At 39.7% G+C, this 23,408-nt stretch overlaps 1 protein-coding gene across 1 annotated transcript in view; it reads left to right on the top strand.

The window, feature by feature from the left end:
- Positions 1-23,408, top strand: part of Etv1 (ETS variant transcription factor 1) — an 86,970-nt gene that overhangs the window by 35,474 nt on the left and 28,088 nt on the right. Inside the window, exons 6-8 of the mRNA XM_055624218.1 lie at positions 10,920-11,049; positions 14,061-14,249; positions 17,862-18,109. Coding sequence (XP_055480193.1) covers positions 10,920-11,049; positions 14,061-14,249; positions 17,862-18,109 — 567 coding nt within the window. The remainder of the gene's footprint in view (positions 1-10,919; positions 11,050-14,060; positions 14,250-17,861; positions 18,110-23,408) is intronic.

Genomic DNA, 23,408 nt, shown 5'->3' with positions numbered 1-23,408 from the left:
CTCTCTCTCTCTCTCTCTCTCTCTCTCTCTCTCTCTCTCTCTCTCTCCATCTCTGGCCAGTATACCCTGTCCCTTATTTCTGGGTTTACTAGAAGTCTTGTCCAAATCAGCCCAAATACATGTGAGGTAACTTCTAAACTTATGTCCATGTTGGTCTACTTCTGAAGACTTAACCAGAGAACTCACTTAAACAAATATTTGTTTTACTACTTACTTTGTTACATTTAAAATTGAAACATAGGTTATGTTTTCCTTCATAAAAATAGTGGCTGCCTGCCAAACTTGTTTCTGACACATGTTTATTTACTCTGTGTGTATGTGGGTGGACATACCCACACCACTGCACATATGGATGTCAAAGGACACCTATGGAACTTGCCGTCTTCTCAGAATAAATCTTGGGGTTGAACTCAGATCCTCAGCCTTGGTGGTAAGCACATTTACCAGCTGAGCCATCTTGCTCAGCCTGACTGCTGCTGTTTGGTACTTACTCCACAGGGATGGGCAGTTTCGGTATTTGGCAGGATTTGGAGCAATGTAATACTATCTTATATTTTGTTTGGCATATTAGTATGGCCCATAGTTAAAGTAATTTATATGAAATTTTTGGTTAGATTTTTTTGTGACCACAAATTAATTAAAAGAGAAAATTGAAGGTCACATTTATCATTTATTGTTTTTAAGCAGTACAATTTTGATGCTGTCATCTGCACTTAGTGTTTTCTTTTGTGTTATCTGCTTTCTTTTTTTCCATGCCTTCCTTTCTTTCTTTCTTTCTTTCTTTCTTTCTTTCTTTCTTTCTTTCTTTTCATTCATTTATTTATTTATTATTTATTTTTGGCAGTGAATTTTGAAGAATAAAGTTAGCATACTTTTTCTAAGGAATTTGTTAGAGGTTGCTCTGAATATCTACAGAGGGGAGCACCTTCAGATTTGCTCTAGGTGCTGGAGGAGGTTGAGATGCCCAGCTCTTCCTATGCAGCAAGGTGGTCTTCGAGCTTGCACAGTGGCCAGGGAAGGGTGCCCTTGGTCTCTGGCTGCAGAATCCATGTCTTCCGACATTCCTCACGGCTTCTTCATGCAGAATTAGAGATACCAGGTAGTGTTGGACTATTCCATGCTCCGTCCAGCAAGACATAATAGCTTCTTTCCTTGTCACTCCCACACATTACCTATTTGAAAGAAACCATAGTTCAGGGTGCAGAGAAGTAGTCTTCCCTAAAGCCTATCTGTATCAAAGCACAGCAGGGCAGATTCACTAGAAGAAGAGGGTCCCCCTGTTCAGAACAGTCAGAGTTAGGACTTTATTAACTAGGGCATCTTTAGGGAGGTGTGGATTTAGGTGGATTTCCTCATTTGGGAACCTCATTTCGATTGATTAGATCTGTTTCTCAAATAGCTGCAGCTTGTTCTGTTTTGTTCTAGCCAGTTGGATATGGAGTGCTGTATGTTTGGGCTCACGGCACAGAATTTGTTTCCAAAAAAAAAAGTGTCATGCTGCTTTCCATCTACTGGACCGGTAGGGGTAGGAAGATCTGACTTGAAGCCAATGCAAAATGCTAGAGTGATTCAATTTGGATTGTTTCTGCATTAGGCCTTCGTTTCCCTGTTCCTACCCTTCTCCAGATAGAAGAACAGTTTTCTGCCAGGGTGTTGTTGCTGGCAATTAGACTGGGAAGGTGAGCATCATTTAGCACTGCTAAGCTGAAGAGCCATTAGATAAAGTTTGGGCTTGAAATTTAAAGGAGTGAATTAACACGTTGTACATCCAGTCTCTTTATTTTTCAATTATTGATGCTTTTAAAATTAGAAATATAACTTTCTGTTTTTGATCCTGCCTTTTGCTTTATTATTATGATATCTTTCCCATATCAACTAGAAAATAGGTGGTCAATGTAATTGAATTTAAAGGAGATTTGAAACACCCTTTGAAACAGTGAGTGCTTTAAAATGTCAACCATATTGCCTGCGCAGTTTTCTAATGTGTGTTATGTACCTTCCTTGCTTAAATATAGTACTTATACTTGATTTCACTTTTTCATAATGATTAAGGGTCATTGTGAATGTGAGCAACTATTATTTCCACAGTGCAAAAATGCCTGGAGCAGAACTCAGTGCCCATTTTCACAATATGGCCTCAGAAAAACATAAGCCTCCAAGTCTTGTATGAGATCTTGGGCGTTTTTCTCTTATGCCTATTCAGCAGTAGCTCTGCTCCTAACCATTGCTGACTGAGGAAGTTCCTGAGGATATATGCTATTAGCATAACATTTATGACTAGAGATGCTGTGTGTGCTAGAGAGAGAGAAATGTAGATGACAGATAGATGATCAATACATGATAGACAGACAGATAGATAGATAGATATAGATAGATATAGATAGATAGATAGATAGATAGATAGATAGATAGATAGATAGATAGATAGATAGATGATAGAAAATGTTAGCATGGACATAGGTGCCTACATATGTAGACACCATGGTGACTACATGTTAGATAATGGGATAGGTACTCACATGCTTATCAGATAAACAGGTGAAGTGAGCTCTGTGCAGATATTGTAGGAGCTGGGATGGGAGCAGAAGAGAGTGTAGTGAATGTGAAAATCCAGGTCTTGGCAGAAGGTGCCAGCCCATCAGTCAACCATTGACCTGCATGTCATGGTGGAATGTTGGCCATTGCGGTAATGTTGTTTTGTTGTTATTATTCCTTACTGGTTGATTATTGTTTGAATTTTTAAATCATAAAATTAATTTGAAGCTGAGATGTTAAAATGTTCACAAGTAACTGAATGTATCCTAGAACAGTTGAAATATTGGCAAGCTTTGATTGAGATCATCAGAGCTGGTAGGAAAAGTCATTTTCCACTGAATGAGAGAAGAAAACACTACATTTCCACCACACTTTGAGGGTGAGGCATCTAAACCCAGAATGCATATCCATGATATTCTGTTAAGACGCACGTTATGACGGTACTTTGCAATGCACAGACAGTTACATTGGAAGGCATACTTCCGTGGAATAGTTGTCCCGATAGGTCACATCTTCATCAGGAAGTCCATTCTGCAGTCTGTGAGGATTCTGGGCTTCGATTTCAGCTTTGTCTTCAGGTCCCAAGTCTGTGTCCACGTGACGCTGAATGGAGGTGTGAGCTCCAGGGTCATCTCCAGGACCTTTTCACCTGTGACCTGCGCTTTGCACAGGTGCACCTTTGACAGAATTATTCACAATTCCTTGACACAGAGAGCACGCTCGGTGCTGCTGATAGGAGTCACTGCAGGATTAGGTCCTTTCTTAGGAAATTCACGGATCCACTAAGACGCCCTGTTGACATCAGGGGTCTCATGTGCCCGGAGCTGACCTGCTGTATTCTTGGGCCTTTGTCTTAGTATTCCTATAATCAAACAGATCTGGGGATTCAGCCAATACTGTCTCAGTCTCAAAACTTTGACCATACATAACATCCTGAATTTAAAAGTTCTGAGGCTCAGAACAGTGGTTCTTTCTCATGATTACCAAAATCATTTTCAGCTGTAAAAGCATCAAGGGGCCTACTACATAGCAGATCCCTGAACCAGCAACATCTCCTTAAATGTTTTGGGCTATCTTTCTCAGATCTATTTAAAGAACCTTATTTAAGAAATAAATGGATATCATGTTGCTGTGCTCTGGTCTGAATTTCTGCCTCAGAGATGTTAATAGGTGAATCTATTTCCAGATACTGCCAACAACGGAAAACCATGAAAACTCAAATCAGGGTTCCTGCCCTTAAGTGTGTTTCGGTTTGCATTTTGATAGCAGTTTAGAAATGTTATCACTTGTTTTGTCACAGACATAATTCACATCTTTCTTCCAGGCACTGTAAACAAGAGAAATGGTTTAATGGCCCCATAAAGGCACTCTGCTGATAGCTGAGATTAGTCTCTTTAGTAATGGATGTCAGGGTGTGTGTGTGTGTGTGTGTGTGTGTGTGTGTGTGTGTGTGTGTGTGTCTGTGTGGTGTGGTGTGTGTGTGTGTGTGTGTGTGTGTGTGTGTATGTGTATGCACAGGGATGGTAGGGAGAGCTTGAAGGGGTAAATGTACTGAGAAAGAATCTTTTGAGAGACTCACAGCTCAAGGACCCTCTGAGCTTCTCTACCTTGCAAGGTGTATTTACTGAACACGAGACATTGTTGTCTTTACTTGTACAGAAATAAACCTTCCCCCTGGCTTCTGAAATTGACCTGAGTACTAATTGAGGTCCCTACGATGCATTTATCACCTGAGCTTGAAGTGATACTAACTTAAAGTGAATGTCTCATCTACAGAGTGTGCTCCTAACTGCATAGATTTGTATAAAAGGCTGCATGCATTTTTCATGGCATGCTTGTATCTACTCTTAAATAATCTAATTTATGTACCATATTTTTTTAACCTTTTACAGAGGTTTTTTTTTTTTTTTCCTCCTCCAAACCACTTCCACAGCCAAGTAATTTTTTTTCCCTACAAGCACTTTGAATATCTACAACATGATTTGTTTTTGTTTTGACTTTTTCAGTTATATTTATTTTCTAGACAGGTGTAAAAAATTCTACATGGTAGATGTCATCTGGTCTAAGTAAGTGCTTTGAGATTCCTCACGCCTCATAAATTTGTAGTGTTTTAGAGTTTCCATTTTGTGCCATTTTTCACCAGCTTGTTTGCATAGCACTCACTGTGAGTTGATTACAGGAGGCCACACAAAGTGTTACTGGAGCCCAGGGACCTTTGCTGACAAGGTTAGCAGTGCTCACGAGCACACCTCACTCTGCCAGGAACTTCTTCTGTGTTTGCTTTCTGCCTCATAGCTGTAGACCATGATCTGAAACAAGGATCAGCTGTTCTCTGGAAAGGATCAGATGGTAAATGTTTAGGCTCTGTAGGTCCTCTGTCTCTGTCCTGACTGTGCAAGTCAACCGCTGTGGCTCAAACTAGCTCCAGACTGTCTACCAGTGAATGGGTGGGGAAAAGTCACCTTAAAAATGCACTTCTAAAAACAGGTAGCAAGTGGTAGGTGGCCACAGCCTGTCATTTAAGAAATCTCCAAGTAGATTTATCCTAAACGTCCTGTTTTGGTTTGGGGGTCTCGGTACCTATGTGAGGGGACTCTGGAGGCTGCTCTCTTGCCTTCGTTTCCTTTAGAAATAGTGGATTTATTGTAAAGACCTGTTTCTATTTTGACAAGAATTAAAATTAAATGTTTCTTTTCCCAGAATAAATGTTTTATATTCATAGAAATTATTCTGTTTCACTCTTAGAAGGATTAAGAATTAAAAAAGTGAAAACTCAGAGCCCAGCCCACTTCCTGCTTCTTTACATTCTCTGGCCACGCCTAGAAGGATGCGTGAATGTTCTGTTTTGATTAACCCAGGGTAGGGCAAACTCTCAGTGTGGGGGAGCACTGTCGTTGTTTCAATGTAATATGAGTAGTGTGAAATTTTAAATGTCTTTGGTCACAGGAATAAATTGAAAGAAGGCAGAATGCCTAAGAGCGAACACAAATGCTCTGAGAAGTTTTTGCATTTAGATACACATGCCAAGAATGTATTAGTAACGTCATGCATACTGCTGTGTGTTTCACACACACACACATGAATTAATCAAACATAAGGAATATAGAACAGGCTAAGATCTTCCCTAGAAGAAACGTTCTTTAGAAATCTAAACAAGAGTCCGACTGGCCCTGTATATGCCCTTGATGGTGTGAGGCCACCTCGTTCTGCCCCTGCACGCTTAGTTCCATATTGCCTTCTAGTGCTCGGCGCCTACTGTAGCATCTAGCACACAGTAGATACAGCAGCTACCTAAGGAATGAACGACTCTGAAACAGTGGATATGATTTTATATAATGTTATATTGTGTTCGTGAACAAGAAACAATTTTAAGTAAAATTGTAAACAGATTTTAATTTTATTGCAACCCAAGTCCCAAGATTCTTTTTGAAAGATTGTATTTGTCAGTATTTTTAAAGTAGGGCCTCTCCTAGCCCAGGCTGGCCTTGAGGACCTTGAACTTCTTATCCTTTTCCTTCTACTTAAACATGCTGGGTTTATAGGCATGGAATAATACTTAAATTTTAAATTAGATATATTGATTTTACTTTAAATGTGAATGTTTGGTGCACGTATGTAGGAATATATGTGCCTGGTGCCTATGAAGGGCAGAAGAGTACATGGGATCCACTAGAGCCACAAATGGTCATTATGTAGATGCTGGGAAGCGAACCCCGGTCCTCTACAAGAGTAGCAACCACTGAGCCATCTCTTCAGCCCAAGGTGCCAATTTTCAACTCACGATTATGTTTTCTTAGACCTTTACCTACACGTCATGCTTAGCTTCTTTATGACTCTGTTAGCTTTCCATGACTGCGACTAAATACCCAATAAAATAAACTTTAAAAGTAGAAAGATTAATTTGGCTAATGGCTTCAGAGATTTTCAGTGGCTGGCTATGCTTCTTTAATCTGCGGTACACAATACATCATGTCAGCAGAAGCTTTTTACAGCTGGGAAGAAAAAGCAGCACCAGGGCCTCAGAGGCAGACTGCAGCATCCCAGCTTCCTTCCACTGTTCCCGGCTGCCTGGAGGCTCGTTCTCCTCACAGCCATGCCTCACACTGGAGACTAAGACTTTAACAGTTGAGCATTTGAGTGACAGCCAAGTCCAACCTTGACAATCCTAAAATGCTATGCAGATCTAAATCGTTTTTTAAACATGGTTGCAGTTTCCTACTCAGATCCTAACTTCACACAGAAACTCCATCTATTTGCAGATGGCTGTGGCAAACATGGTCTGTTCTCAGCAGAAGGTTACAAGTAAAACACCTTATTGTCATGATTAAGAATGATTAAGAAAGTATTCTCCAGAGAGAATTTAATTCATTCTCTCTACCTACAAGTTATTTTATGTTGTGTTCAAAGATGCATTTTTGAAGTAGGATCCTTGCTCTTGGAAGGTAAGGGTGACTCGTGCTTCTGCAGTGTTGCGAATGAAACGTTTCCCTTTCTAAAATGTGGGGAACAAACGGGAGGGACTAAGCCAAGCCTCACAATTCACAGCTCTAAAATGAACACAGTTACTGAATTACCAGGCACTTAACAATGAATACCATAACCCCTAATAAACTCTCAGATTCAGCAGTGGTTACATTTATTTTGGAAGTGCATATTTTTAAGTCCTGATATTTTGGAGCTCTTAAACTTAACTGTTAGACAAACTCTGCCATCATTCGCCAGCCTTAAGATGTGGTTTTAAAGGTCAAGCGTCCATCAAGGCAAGGAATGCAAGGCCTGTCTCTTGGGTGTTCTCTCTGCCTCTCTCTAGAAGAGCGGATTGCTAGACATGTGGCTTGGAAAAGTTTGCATGGGAACCCTGTTTGAGGAATGCCTGCGATGAACTCTCTGAGTTTCAAACGTAGATAAATGATCTGAGTTTCATGAAGTTGGGAATAAAAATATTATTTCTAAACACCATCTCTTTGTCAATGGAATGAAGAGGCTAACTCACTTGATTTAATTCACTTGAAAAAAGAAAGATTCACTTTAATTAAACTACAAAACAATGTGGATGCCTGCAGGACTGTGTTCCAGACCCAGGCAGGACCGCACTGGAAGCGGAATGCTAGCAGCCTCGGCAGCAGGCTGGAGCCATGTTCAGCAAAAGTAATTTAATTAGTGTTGATCATGACTCCAGATGATGGTGATTTGATAAGGAATAATTTAGTACTTAACAGCCTTTTACATGCACCAACTGCATGTGGGAAGGTACAGCAAATTGCACGAAATGAATGTGCTGCTTTCTCTTGCGCTGGTGCCAACGATCTGGAAAAACCTCCTATTAGCTAAGCCTCAAGTCCTGCGCTGAAATACACCTAGCCAGCTTCCAGCTCCGTCCTCTCTGCTGGCAGGCTCTGTATCACTCGAGCAAAGGTAAATAACAGAAGTTTGTGTACATGAAGTCATAGGTAGGATCCCCAGGAGGCGGGCTAAAGCGAGCCACATAGGGCATAAACCACAGGGTCTTGTGCAGAAAATTGGAGGCTTCAGTTTGCCTTTAAGTTTTATACGTCACCTACAGGTACAACAATAAATATAAAATAAATCCTGGTCGTTTTAGATCTGTCCCGTTAGTCATTTGGCTCAGGACTAGTAAAGACGAATCAACTCCTGGCTCATAATGATTACTAGCCCCGCCAGCAAAGAATGAGTCTGTAAAGAGGGCGGAAGAGGAGGGCCGCCTCAAGCTTGGTATCTGAACAGAGTTTTCAGGTGCTGGATCTATCTCAATGCAATGTCCGCCGGCGTTGCGAAACCTCACCTTCGCATCAACATTTGTCCAGTTACGATAATTCCCTGGTCATTTTTGTAACATAAAATCACTACACAGCCAGGGCGGTGACAAAAATTACTGGGAATGGAGCATTGGTCAGGGTGCGGTAACATGTGCTGTGGAACGGGTGGTTTAAAAACCAGATATGGGTTGTCTTGATTTCCAGAGGCTCCCGAGCCAGATGAAGATGGGAACAAGGTCTCTGGGGAGTAGGAGAGAGGGAAGACCTGCTTGGGGGTTCCCCCACCCCGACTCCAGTGTCTGCCACTTGCCCATCGATCTTTGGCACTTCTTGGTTTGCAATATCTTCAGCTTGCAATATCTTCCTTCTGCCCTCAGCTGCATGTGTTGGTCTCTTGAGTTCCTATCCTGTTGTCCACATGTCCCCTGGGTTTGAGGAACACGAGCCATAGCGTTAAAGCTGACCTTAATGACTCAATTTAAATGAGCCTCCAAACCAAGTCTAAACATACTATACACAGAAGGAAATTTTTACACTCGCAGCTAGCTTTGCTTTGGAAACTTACAGTTAGTTCTGAACTCCATAGCTGTGAGCATGCTTTTGGATGCATTGGAAGGTGCTTTACTCCTTGTTATTTTTTGCATGCAGAGGCCATACTTTACTTATTTACCTCTACCAGTGAATATTTAAAGCATTTCTTGCTTTCTTTTCATGAGTAAAACTTACGAAAACATTCCTACTTCTTCTGGAGAACACATGAACTCCTTTACACACACACACACAAGAATATTCACTAGTGTAATTACTAGATCATAAGGTACATTCGTTTGACCATGAGAGTAGACACACACTTTTCTGAGATGCGTATACCAACTCATGCTCTCAGCAGCATGAGTGAGCGGTCTCGTTATTTTGTTCTTCAGTTTCAGTATCGTCAAACTTTTAAAGCTTAGGTTTTCTAATGAGCGTTTATTGATATTTTACCATTTTATTGGCAATTTCCTGATGAACGAAAACTTTGGTTACATTTTTATTCATTTTGTGGCCTATCCATCCCCCACCTTCCTATTTGTATATTTTCTTTTATGAACTACTTGTCCAAGTCTCTTGTCCATTCCAGTTGGCCACTGTATTGCTATGCAGGAATTCCTTTTACGTTAAATAAGAATTCTTTGTCACATCTTTCTGTTGCGAGCATCTTGTGCTTATGGCTTATTCTTCATTCTTCTAATGGTGCCTTTAAGGAGTCAATTTCAATTTTAGTAAAGCATAATTTGTTAAGTTTTTCTTTTGGGTTAAGTTTATTCTGCAAGCTGCTTACTAATCTTTTTATACCTTTTGGGCAAAAAGTCTTAAAATATAGAAATATCACTTCTTAGGACTTAACAAAATTTTATTCATGTAAACTAAATCTGAATTCTCAGTTCTTTATGTTACTTTTTTGAGGGCAAATGTTCTATGTTTGTATGTTGCTACAGCTTTTTCTTAGGCAAATATAAAACCTAGGTTTTAATTCAAAGTGCCAGAAATTGAGTACATACATTTCGCTATCTATATTCAAAGGACTTGCAAATAATTTTAAAAGTTTTGCAAAAAGTACCAATAAATATGCTGTAACATACATATTTGTTATTCCAAGAATTGCTGAACCCATACCCACAGACATGTTTCACCTAAGTATTCGGGAGGAGAGAGTTTTCTTGGTGAACACTGTGAATGCTTGTGTGGGTTTCTTTTCCATGTATCACAAACTTTATCAGGACATTTAATAGTGAAAGAAATCTAAAGAGTAGAGTGGACACTTGTGTTCTCATTGGACTTTTAAAAATATATTGAAATTTATTATTTTATTTTATAGTCATAAAATAAGCACATTTTGTGAATATATATGCATTTCTTGTGTACATTTTATAATGTAACCTATATTAAATTAAGCACAATGAATGTAAATTAACTGTAACTGTGCTTTAAACATACCTACATGTTAATTTATATAAAGAGAAAACACTATTTGATACAGAATTATTTTTATTGAGGATTACCTGGATGAAAAACTTTCAGGTATCATATTTTAACTTGATAGTTTTGGTAATCAGATAGGCAGGTATTTTAGTTTCTATTTTAAAAATGACCATCACTCTTAAAGATGTTGGTTTTCCTGGCCCACGTACTATTATGGCTTTCCGTTGGACCTACACCTGGGTTTTCTTTGTCATGAGCCATGAAATCATTGCTCCTGAAGCATTATGACTGAATAATGCTTAAAGCTTTATTCCAGTGTTGGCTAACCAGTTGCATTTTTTTCTCTGTTTTAGTCATTGGAGAGCCTTGTGACAGGTTTTCAAAACTTCTTTTCTGAAAAATGAATTTGTAGCATTGTTAATATCATCAAAGCAAATTACTAGTGATTTGATTTGCATTCAGCAAAGAAAAAAAAATCAGACTTGCATTTTCAATTTCTAGAATCCTTCAGGCCTCATGAGTTATCAAATGCTGTTTTTCTTATAAGCATAAGGAATGTTAATGATAATTTAAATAAGAGAAGTAAACAGACTAACAGACTTATTTCCTAATTGAATTGAATATTGGTATTTTGTTCTGTTTTAGTGGCTTTTCATGGCCTACCACTGAAAATCAAGAAGGAGCCCCACAGCCCATGTTCAGAACTTGGGTCTGCCTGCAGTCAAGAGCAGCCCTTTAAATTCAGCTATGGAGAAAAGTGCCTGTACAATGTCAGGTAAGCAGCCCTGTGCCTACAGACAGAGCATCATCCCTTTGTCAGACAAAATGTAGAGTGATACGAAAATCTCACGTCAATTTTATGGGTTACATCTTTGTTACATAATAAGCTAATTAGGTAATATATTCAGCAGAACGCTAAAGACCCATTTGCCATACAATCACACACTTTAGAATCATTTTAAAGTAATAATTCTCATCTTAATCACTGGCTGCTTTTCTGCAGTAGTAATGCATCTCAGGTTTGAGAAGAGGGTCTTATTTGGCACCAGCAGCTTTTGAAGGTTCCCATCAGAATGAATGCATTATGTACTTTAGATAGTTTGTAGAAAAAAAAAATATATAACATTTGGCAAGCAAAAGCGGTACATTAGTTATCTGACAGGCTTTACAGATGATCTCTAAGATGTATTCATGGACAAATGCAATAAAACTACAATTTTATAAGGCTTAGCCAAGGCTATTATCTATTAAAAAGCCAGTTGTTCTTGAGATGATAATAAAGGGTGGTGCATTCAAAGTACATTGTTCATTTGCTAGAAAATTTGATAACACATCTGTTCATTAAAAACCCTTTGTAGTGAATTGCATGCTTTTACTTTTCATCTTGCCCTCTAATTGCATTAAAAAAAAAGTTGGCTCTAGCTATTGACTATTACTCTTGATTACAGTAGAAACTTAGTTCTTAAAGGGAGGTGGCCTAAGAACTTATAAAAGATGATTCCATATATTTGCACTGTTTTATAAGGCATATCGCTTCAAGCTCATAACGCATTCAGATCCAGCGGAATCTTGTATTATTATGAATACATCTGCTATATGTCCTCTTTCACATCTGTTATATGTAAGAATCAAGAAAATTAGATTGTACCATCTCAGGGCAATTTTGACCAATGCTGAAGTTTTTTGTTCTTGTCTGTTTTGAAATTTATATCTGACTTTCTCAGAGGCTCACTAGAGCCTGGAGTTATGAGGCAGCTCAGTTGAAACTACAAAGTTTTATAAAACAGATCTGTTGTAAAAGTGAACTATGAGGGCATGTTGAGTTCCCATAACATACTTGTATGTGTTTGGAAATGTAGTTTTATTGTTTGCATTTTCTCCTTAAGGTGTATATAACAGTACAGTTATTTTAACATTGGATAATTTCCAGGTATTGAACCAGTTAGATGTAGAATTCTTTGTGTAGTTCAGCATTAATTATTATGGTGACCATAAAAACACTATTTTATGCAATATATCTCAGATCCATACATTGACAGTTGAGGAATTGGCTGACAATTTGGAAGAGTTTATGGAAATCAACATCTCTCTCAGCATATATAGTCTACATAATACATTCTTGAACTTCATATAAATAATAAATATATTATTATTATATAATAATAAATTAAATATAACACCTTATGGGAGAAGAGAGTATATTTTAGGATAATTAGTCATTTGTTTCCTTTTGTTTGTTTCTTTGTTTGTTTGTTTGTTTGAGACAGGGTTTCTCTGTGTAGCCCTGGACTTTTTGGAACTCTCTATGTAGACTAGGCTGACTTTGGACTCACAGAAATCCACCTGCATCTGCCTCCCTAGTGCTGAGATTAGGGCATGTGCCACCACACCCAGCTTTGTCTCTTCTTTCTTATGGGAAAGACGTAAGCAAGCAACTTAATGAAAAGAATTTGTTTTTGTTCAGAAATATCAGAAAAGAACGTAAGTAGGACCATACACAAGACTGGTTTTTGTTTTGGCTGGGGAATTTCATACATGTGTATAATGCTATTTGATTAATAAATCTATTGCCCTGTTTGCTCCCTTCCAGTTCCCCTCTTTTCTCCTTCACCAGCTCCCCTTCCCAGTGTTCTTTATAAGTACAGACTGCTTTAAGGATGGAGTAGTTGTATGTAGCACCAGCTCCTGCATTTCAAGAGAGCATATTTAAACCTGGGTATTATTCTTTTGTAGTAATAGCGAAACTGTAGGTTTTCACACATTAATCTGAACAGAAAATATTTTTTAAATTTCCTAGCACTAATTACATACGTACACATGTACATATGTACATATTTGTGTGTATTTGAGAAGGGATCTCACTGGTCGCACTGGCTGGGGTGTGGAACTCAGTCTATAGACCAAGTTGACTCACAGAGAACCTCCCACCTCTTTTGCAACCAAAGCTTTGCACCATCTTACCCAGCTCACGTTAATATTCTTATTTTAAGAGTAAATCTTGATACTTTACATGGAAATATCCTTTCTTGTTGTTTAGAAAGTAAAATCTGATTTTAGTAAGATATATTTCTAGATCAGAGACATTAGTTCAATCATATTCGAGAAAGCCGCACTGTGGAAAGCAATTTAAATTCATAATATAAAACAAAGAGCTTTTTCTTTTTTTGCATTTGTAATTGAGAGTGGAAGTTAGTCTATGAAAAATAGGATTTTATTCTTAAAATTATTTTGCACTCACAATCAAAGAAAGTTCAAAGCGATCAGAGACATTTTAATTTGCCTCATTAATCTTTATTATCCCATGTGAGGAATTCAAGGCCAAACATCATTTAATACAAAACATCTAGAAAGACAACAGCACTGCCTTAAATTCCACCACAAATAAAGGCAAATCCAGCATGGTCTCTCTTACCAAGCTAATAGTGGGTCTTGTTTTGAAGTGTAGTATAGAGGAAGAATTATGATCTGGTATTTTATGGTTTAGGAAGGACCTGTTACTGAAAGATGTACGTTGAGCACAGACAGAGGTGATGGCGATCTCTTGGCAAAGCGGTCTACCTTAAACAAGTCTGTCTGTCTGAAAACTTACGTTACAAATATTTGTCTCATTTTAGAACTTGATACTCTATTTTCTGTTCATAAATTTATAAATTCTAAAACTAAAAATCAAAATCCAAAAGCGTTTGGTTTCCTCATCACTTACGTCTAAGACAGGTTGTCTCTCCTAGGACGGGAATCTTCCTAATTGCTCCAGCACTGCCCATACTCTCTTTTGTTCTCTGGTAGTGCCTATGATCAAAAGCCACACGTGGGAATGAGGCCCTCCAACCCCCCGACACCATCCAGTACTCCTGTCTCTCCGCTGCATCATGCATCTCCAAACACCACTCATACTCCGAAACCTGACCGGGCCTTCCCAGCTCACCTCCCTCCTTCTCAGTCCATACCAGACAGCACCTACCCCATGGACCACAGGTAAGCTGCAGATACCCGCCTCGACAAAACAGAAACCTCCACCAGCTTCAGCCCTCATGGCTGTTCTAAAGAGTACGAGTGTTTAAGGTAAACATAATGATTTTGAACATCCATACAATAGTTTCAGCAAAAGCTTGTTCTATCTATACTTAAAATAACTTATGGAGAAGATAATTTGCAAAAAATTTCTTATTTAAACATGCAAGTTGTCTGATAAGGTGGAAAATTAATCTGTAGCCTGACATTTGAATAGTTCTTCTTCACTTCTCTTAAATTGCTTCACTTTGGATCAGCTCATGCATGTGTACACTAGTTCTACGAAGTTAGGAGTCTCATTTTACTAGGTGGCCTATGAAACTAGGTTTGTTACTTCACATCAAATGGTTTAGTTATACTTAGTCTTACAGAGTATAACTTATTTGGTTAATCTATTTGCTCTCCTTTTCAATGACTATTTGATGTCAGTAGAGCCAGGACTATGGACATTAAGAATATGCTTTAGAGAAACAGCTGGCCAAGTAAGTGTTACTTAGAAACAAACAAGGCAAGAAGAGGAGTGTGGGGACCAGTGAGAGGGCTGTAACGGGATTGTTGACACTTAGGGAGGAGAACGCCCAAGTCTCAGTATAATTGCGGAGGAAGCGCTGCTTCTCTTTGTGCCTTAGAACACAGGCTTGCTCTGTCCAGCTAAGTTTGTCCCTTCTGCTCTGTTCCCCGTTACCAGTGCTGTGCTGGAAACTCTATAATAAGAGTTTCCATGGGAAAAAACAACCTTAGCTGGACAGAAGTGAGCATCACACACCATTGTAGGCTGCATTAGATGCTTCCAAGAACACAAGGAGGACAAAAGTCCTCAGGGAATTCGGAGCTCGGGGTTTCTATTCTGTTTTAAATCTGCCTTTTAGTTGAAAAGTTGTATAATTACATTCTTTCTATAAGGTTACATTATATTGGATCCCCCCCAATCCCAAAATTTTTCCCAGGGACTACCACCATAACTGGCTGAGATCCATCACTGTAAAATAGCTGATTGAAGGACTCCTAGTCAGCAGAGGAAGCAGGCATAGCACAGGCAAAGCTGGATGTACAGAGAACCACTGCACAACTCAGTCTCCTTGCTCTGAGGAACAGGATGAAATCACAGTTTCCCATGTGAAACAAAGCCATGTCCTCTCTCTGCTCCCATGACCTGGCCTTCCTGTTCTTTAGTTACTAAAATGTCTCCTAATTACTTTTTCACCCCATAGACAAGATGTATTTACAGTGAAATGTGATGCTCATCTGTGTGAACAGTTCTGTAAATACAGAAGGAAGACTGCCTGCTGCAGGGTGGGCCATTAACAGAAGCACAAAAGACAAAGCACTCTCAAAGTTGCTTTTGTCCACTTCTGAAGACTCACCGGAATTTATCATCGCCATGTGTCCTGTAGTTCACCTGAGCTCTGAATTATAGGTTAGCCTGTCTGCTCTCTGTGCAGGCTGCTCATTTCTCAGGCAAGGTGACTGCTGAGTAGGTAGTGTGCTTGGTGTTAGATGACCTCACTGGAGGGCTTTGGCCAAATCCATTTTGGTAACTCAACTTGAAGTCAAATACTTGAGACTGAGAACAGCCGGCCCGGAACTGTAAGAGGGGAGCTCGGGGTCTTTTCCCACTGCCCCCCAGCTGAGCTTTGAGGTTAGTACCAGCTGGCCAATCCCAGGAAAATCTCTGAAGCCGTATGTTTCTGATGAGGATTTCTTAGAGGGCTCTGGCCAACAAATGGCAGTCCCTTGGATATAAATGGCAAATTGGCTCTGGGAACAGATCCCTTCCCCAGATAGCCCCCTTCAGCCCAGGCACCCCACCTCACTCTGGGAACAGTTTACAGCCAGCTGGCCTGCACTCTGCTTCCTTTCCTTGGCCTCACTGCACACTCCAGGCCAGCCCTTTGGCACTTCTTCTTGAACCCACTGTGCAAGAGACCTGTCTATTTTCCTCAGCGGTGTCCCCAGTGTGCATACATTGAACCTCTTTACCCACTAGAGCCTTTGCCTGATGTCCTCAGCCACCAGATTTTTTTCCTCTGTCACTTTTTCTTTCCCATTGGTCAGTGGCTCACCAGAATGACACCCAAGCCCTACATCACTGATACAGCCACAGCCTCCAGCAAGAACAACTACGATCCAGGCTGACTCTTGAAAGCAAATGGTTTGCTTCCCCACAAAGGCCTCCGTGCCAGCATTATTAGCTTCCTTTTAAGGCTTCAGAAAGGAGCCAGCTTCCCATTTTATCTTCAAGTTACGATTTTCTGATTCACTCCTTGACAGTTCTTAATGATAATTTCTGTTTCTTTTTTTGGCTAATGAAATAAGCAAGAGAAGGGGAATGAATGCAGTGCCAGCCAGCCTAGCTGTTTCACAATAGCTGAGTTTCTAAGTTTATTTTGTGCAGGTGTAAGTGGAATTTCCTTTTTTTGCATGGTAGCTGGTACACCTAGAGTTAAGCCCTGGCATGGCGTTTGCTTTGCCATTCATTTGCCTTATTTTAATTTAACATTACTAAAATTAAATGCTAACTTTCAAAATTAGGAATGCTTTTAGTTGGGGGGGTTGTTAATAGGTTAATATTTGCTCATGGGTAAAGTTTAGAGGTTATTTTAAAGCACTCCTGGGGTATTTTTAGAGTACTGTGAAATCTTTAATCAGTCCACATCTTTGTGGTTGGTCAATGTTGTTAGGGATGGGTTACAAAGACCAGAGTGGTTACATATTCAGCTCGTCTTTACCAAGAAAGAAGCAGCGTGGGGACTCACACCCAGGTCTCTGCCTAGGCCTTAGAACTACCTCATGCCCTCCCAGGCTGGTTTGCTCAAGACCTGTGCAACTGTATGTGTTATCTTCACCCTTGGGTGTCAGCTCTGAATGTACGCTTATTTTTTAATCAACTCAATGGTTGGGAGCTCTTAGGAACCAGTATGGCCTTCTCTGTCTGACAGGACAGAGAAAGAGTATTTAAAAAAGAGAAATATAAGCCCCCATAATGCCAAGATTTGCATCTTACAAGAACACATTGTTCATTGAAGAGTTTAAGGGGCTGCTGATTTGAGAAGAGATTCCGTTCTCTTGCGTTTCCTGCATCGCTGATGGTTATGGAAGGAAAGACAATAAGTCGGTTTTTGTTTGGCTGTTCTCTTTTATGCAGCTGTTGATTAGTTTGGTGACAGAATTTAAAGAGAAAGAATGCCATTTGAGATCAGTTTCTGTTTTTCCCTATGTTTTCCTGTGTTTCATTATTTGAGAATCCTTTTTGCAGAAGTTATGTAAATGATCCAATTAGCTTGAAATTGGTCATTTTAGCTGTTAGGGTTCATATTAATTCAAAACAGCTCATTTTACTGCTACTGGCAGTACACCTTTAATTGCATGATATGCTGGATTGTTTGCACTGGGTGGATTAAAGGAAGCATACGTCATCGTTTGGTTTTTAAATCATAGCGCTACTGTTCTGAGAAAGAGAGATCTGAGGTTCATTAAATCTGTTCATGTTGGGCAGTTTGGCATTAAACTATTATATCTGTTCTTTAAAGACAATTTTGTGTTACCATTTCATCTGAAACACACTCTCTTCTCCAGATTTCGCCGCCAGCTTTCTGAACCCTGTAATTCTTTTCCTCCTTTGCCGACAATGCCAAGGGAAGGGCGTCCCATGTACCAACGCCAGATGTCTGAGCCAAACATCCCCTTCCCACCACAAGGCTTTAAGCAGGAGTACCACGACCCAGTCTATGAACATAACACCATGGTTGGCAGTGCAGCCAGCCAAAGCTTCCCCCCTCCTCTGATGATCAAACAGGAGCCCAGAGATTTTGCATATGATTCAGGTAGGCTCATCCTTTGATGGAATTATGTGTAAATCATCTTTTTTCACCTCCCATGTTGATTTGATTAGTGTTGTCAGGCTGGGTGGCTTCTCACCGTTAATGTGTGAGTGGGATTATTTTCATTTTATCCTGTATTTGGAACTTTCTACATTTGAGGGCATGGGTTATCAAATGACTCCCATGAGATGATGACCAAAAAATGGTGTCTGAAAAATTAAACCAGTTCAAAGAAAGTACAACTTATAAAATTGCACTTATTCAACCTATAGCAGAAAATCCTATATTTTTTTTTTGATCCTGTTCTTTTTTCCTTTTCTATTCTGCTATGGTAATATTATTTAGAAACAATGCTGGCAAGGCAATAGTCTTTTATGGTGGACATTTTCACTTGGTAAGTTAAAACAATTATTTGTGTCAAAAATTCCAGTGGTCCTAAAGTAAAAATTATTACACATTAGAAAGGGGATGGAGAAAAATGCAGATTTCAGCTTCTTTCATAGAGTTTAGCTTTGTCTCAGAGTGTTGGAAAATTCTACCACATAATCATCTGTCAAAAGAAAGGGTCTTCCTGAAGGTAAATAAGGACACTTCAAATTGATTCCAAATGTTACTATCTAGTTTTGCCAACATTTAGGTTTGAAACTCAAAAACTCACTTCCCTCGTCTCTATTGAGTTTTTTTCCCCCGCTATAAATCTGTGATATTAGGACATAAGCTTTTTTATACTTCAGGTATTTTGAAGACCTGTGTGAAGTAAAAGGTAATGTTTATAAGGAGGGCACCTCACACCTGTAAATTTTTAGTCCTAACATTATTGTAGCTAGGCCCACCGCTGATTTTGAATGTGGAGATACTTGAGCGCAGTCCAATTTCCTTCCATCTGGATCAAGTGAATGGGCATCCTTTATGAAAGAACTATTGTAACAACTGCCCAATTCTGCTTAGGGGCCAGAGAGCTGCTTCCAGGTTTTAAGTCGAATAAAACCTGCTTTACTGTGAAGGTCTCTTAGAGTTCAGCTCGAGGGAGCCCTAGGTCTTAGAGGCTCTCCCACTGGAGCCATCCTCACAGACAAGAAGGTACAGGACGAAGGGCTTTGGCTACTCTAAAGTGTGCCTCAAAATTGTGAAAACACAGTAATCTCCCAACAACCCTGAATTTCCTGTCCTGCTGACTCTCCTAGGGCCTGAGAAGAGTCTTCCAGGCTTGGTTTCTGGAGAACAGAGCATCTGTTTGTGCATCCACCTAGGTCTAGAGGGAAGAGAGCGTGGGACAGAAGGAGCCATCCTTAAGATAATGTCAGGCCTCGTTGGTCTGGGGCAGCACTGGGTGGAGGACGAGGGAGGTAGGTGGGCTAGTCTCTGCAGAAACATTCATTCCAACCTGTTCCATGGCTAGTTTTTAGAGGTTTCCTTAAAAGCTAAGTTTGACCGGGACTTCTGGGTTGTTTTCAAAGAAGAGAATATATCAATTTTATTGACGACTTACAAGTTAGAAAAATAAATAAGCATGCTGAATGAGGGCCTGCATCTTGGGAACTTTCTTGACATTTTTCCTAGTGATTTTGAGTCCAGAGCCTCTTCATATCTGCTCTTGCATCTCCATAATTAAATACCTTGAATACCCATGGACTTTACTGTGGGTAGGAAGCATTTGTCTCTGAATTTCAAATTCTTTTAACTGCTGCTATGCTTATCTAGTGGTTTTCAGTGGCTGCAGCACAGTTTAATTCATCAGTTATTTAAAGAAACTACAGATGGAAATTGTATAAATTAATACAAGTAATTAACCAGTGGGATTTGTATAATATGCTGAAAATTTTCTGTTTTTACTGTTTTTAAATACATAATGCCCCCAAAAAGAGTAACATGAAATCTTTTTGTGATTCTCTGATTTGTTCCACATGTATCTTCTCTTGTTTATATTGCAAACACATGCATTTATAGCATGAAATTCGGCACTTATACTATGTGAGCCAATCAAGAAGAGATTGCAGGATTCTAGTAAGACAAAAATTTAAGGGGTGGATTTGTAAGAGTCAACTGCATTGCCTATGGGCCAAATATAGTGTGAATGTTAGAGTCAGTCACTGTGTGTGCCTCAGAAGCACACCTTTTGCCACTAAAAAGTTTGAGGCAACTGTCTAGCATCCTATCTTAAAAGTGTGGGTGTCTTTTCTAAGTGTGCCATGTATCTTCAACTGGCTTGCAAGATACAATGCTATGTTTGAGAGCTATTGATTTTATGGTATGCCCTAATTATAATTGCTTTAAAATGACACCCTTCTTAACTCTAATTTCAGTTCTGCCTGTAGAATTCAGCTGTATTTGAATAGTTAAATGGTAAAGACTGAAAGTTTGGGTGTGATTTAAAAGGAAGAGCTTTGGGATATGATTTAGAAAATCTGCTGGTATCAGAATACATTTTGCTGCTATGAAGTTGGCCCTTTGGATATGTCACACACTGTAACCTGAAAGGATGACCTCTGGACATTGGGTTTGTTCTCAGCTCAGCCTACCTGAGAGTACATCAAACAACCCGTCAAGAGCGTAAATCTGTGTATCACGAATTCACTGCTCCCTTTTCTTTCTTATTGGTTTTGAACCAGTAGCACATCAGGAAGTACTTTATGTGTGATTTCAAAACAATACAAAAATGCTTTTCTAAGTGAGTTAATCTAGAACCTGTACTCTAAAGTTATCATTTCAGAGGAATTCCATGGTACTTTATTGCTTAATTCAATGTACTATAAATGTTGTGACAATAAAAGATGTCTTGAAAGAGAAAAGACAGCATGATTGTGCTCTAATAAAACCTGACATTAATTATGACATGGGAAATGGAAGGCCTATTAGTTATAATTATAATTACAGGAATGCAATTTCAACTGCCGAATATTTAAGATAAAAAATTCAAAATATTATGTTATTAGAGTAGAAATCTTTATTCAAGGGATGCAAAGGGGGGGGGGACCTTGGATCAGAATATACAGGAGAGAAGAGAAGTGGACAGTACAAAGCCAGTTTGTCCAGCCATTCAATGTAGCCTAGTCGCATCATGATACTATGTTGGAAAGCTGTTAATTGTTTCTCTTCACTAGCTGGATACTGCTTTGTAAAGCAGCACGCAGTCTTTGTCGGTTAGCTGCTTCTGAGATTCAGTGTGTACACAGCACTCATTGGCCAAGTGACCACACGCAGTTAGGATGCCTGACGTGTCTCATTTGGAAAGTATAGAACAGTTCACCTGGGTGCCCCCCCCCCCACTTTAATGAACTCGTTTGTCCATTTCCATAACTGTTTGTGTCACTTTAGAATGCCAGTGAGACAGGTATTTTTACCTTTTTATTTTTGAGACTGTCTTGCTTTTGTAACTCCAGTTGGCCTGTTCGTCACTGTGTGGAGAAAGTTAACCTTGAATTTCTCACAATCCTTTCACCTCAGCTTCTGGAGCACATAGCAGATTATCAGACCTCAAATCCTTTAAGATTATGTTATATGTTCTGTTGTCTCCTTCTTACCTTTTTTTTTTTCCTGTAACAAATTTATCTCAAACTTTTTTTGAGACTGGGCCTCACAATGTAGCCCTACCTGGTTTGGAATTCAATATGTAGCCTGAGAAGTCCATGAACTTGGAGATACACATCTCCCGAATGCTGGGACTAAAGGCGTGTGCCATCTTGCCTAGCTCCCCAGCACTGTGTTTCTCTGGTGCTGGAGAGATCACCAGTTGAGAATGCTCACTCCTCTTGCAGAAGACCTGGATTTGGTTCCTAGACCCTACATGGCAGTTCACGAATGCCTATAACGCCACTGCTAGGGGCTCCAGTGTTGTTTCCTGACCTCCGCTGACACCAGGTACACAAATGGTGGATGCGCATACATGCAGTCAAAGCTCCATACACATAAAGTAAAAAGCAACATTGGAAAAAATGACTTTATCAAAGATTTATCAAAGGTTATTAACTCTTTATAAAGTTCTTCTGGCAAAGTCTTCATAATAAGAAGAAAGACGACAAGCACATTAGTAGCCCAATAGCTACATGGCCTTTGAATGAGAGTTGACTTTGAGCCTTCTTAGCAGACTTCACTATGTTATTTCCCTATCCTTGTACCTGAGGCATACAGTTGAACCAGAACACTCGAAACTTCTGTCAGCTGTGACCACTCTACACAAGCAAGTTTGCAGGTCCCACAGTAGCTGAAACAGATGCAAGAAAGAGTAGCGTGTCCCTCCTTTCATTCATTCCAAACCAATCTGTTCTTCACCTCAGCAATGACGTGTACGCAGAGAAATGGGAAATGATGACTTGTGTCTGGTGGGCCTCTGAGGCCTTAACAAAGAGCTCTGAGACCCCTTCAATTTCTGAAATGGGGCGAGAGGTGAATTCTTATGTCCTGAGCACGGTCCTGTGCTAGTAGATGTTATCTTAAGCGTTCAGATGGACAGCAGTAAAGCGAGTCCTAACTCTGCCGGGAGTGAGCATGGCTTGGCCTTTCACCCACAGAACACAGTTTTTCATTGAGTCTTACAGGATGAGAAATCATTAGTTTAGGCAATAAGAACAATGTACCTCTTTTTTTTTTTTTTTTCTTTTTTTCATTTCTGTAGATGTACAAAGCCTTCTTTTATGTGTTTGGAGATGAATTGTCAGCAACTTAATCCATTGACTATACTTGTAAACCGCCGAAGGGGGAAAAAAAAAACAATAAAATTAAGAAGGTTAAAACTACTCATAGTGCATCTTCAAACGTGACTACTATCATCTTTACCCCTTTTAACACTACGCTAGAACTCTGTCATCAGTGGCAGCAAGCCTCATACAAACAACTGAAGAGGAGGAAAGGTTTATTTTGGTTCAAGCCTCTAGGGATCTCAGTCCATAGTCCTAGGCAATGTTGCCTCTTGGTGAAATAAAGCATCGTCTCAGAGGGGATGTATGGGAGAGGAGGAAGAGGAGGCTGTGCTGCTCGTGGCCCACAGCAACCACAAAGAGATTGGGGGGCAGGAGACCCAATAAAACCTTCCTCGTTCTTTCTCTGGAGACTGAGAAGTAGGTGAGACTTCCTCCAATTCCTAGTTTCCACCACCTCTGAAACAACACTAACAGCAGGAGACTAAATCTTCAATACTGGGTCTTTAGGGCACCTGCGTCCTCTACCCATAACACTCGAATATGCTATCTTTAAAAAACAACTTATTATTAACTTACAGAAGGAGACGTACATTCTTATACCATTGGTGACTCAGTGATGCCATTCTGAAGACACTGTTTTTCCACTTTTTGGTATTCTAAAATCC

This window comes from Psammomys obesus, unplaced genomic scaffold (genome assembly GCF_907164565.1).
Source record: "Psammomys obesus unplaced genomic scaffold, mPsaObe1.curated_primary_1811, whole genome shotgun sequence".
Lineage (NCBI taxonomy): Eukaryota > Metazoa > Chordata > Mammalia > Rodentia > Muridae > Psammomys > Psammomys obesus.
This window is presented reverse-complemented; position numbering and strand designations above follow the sequence as displayed.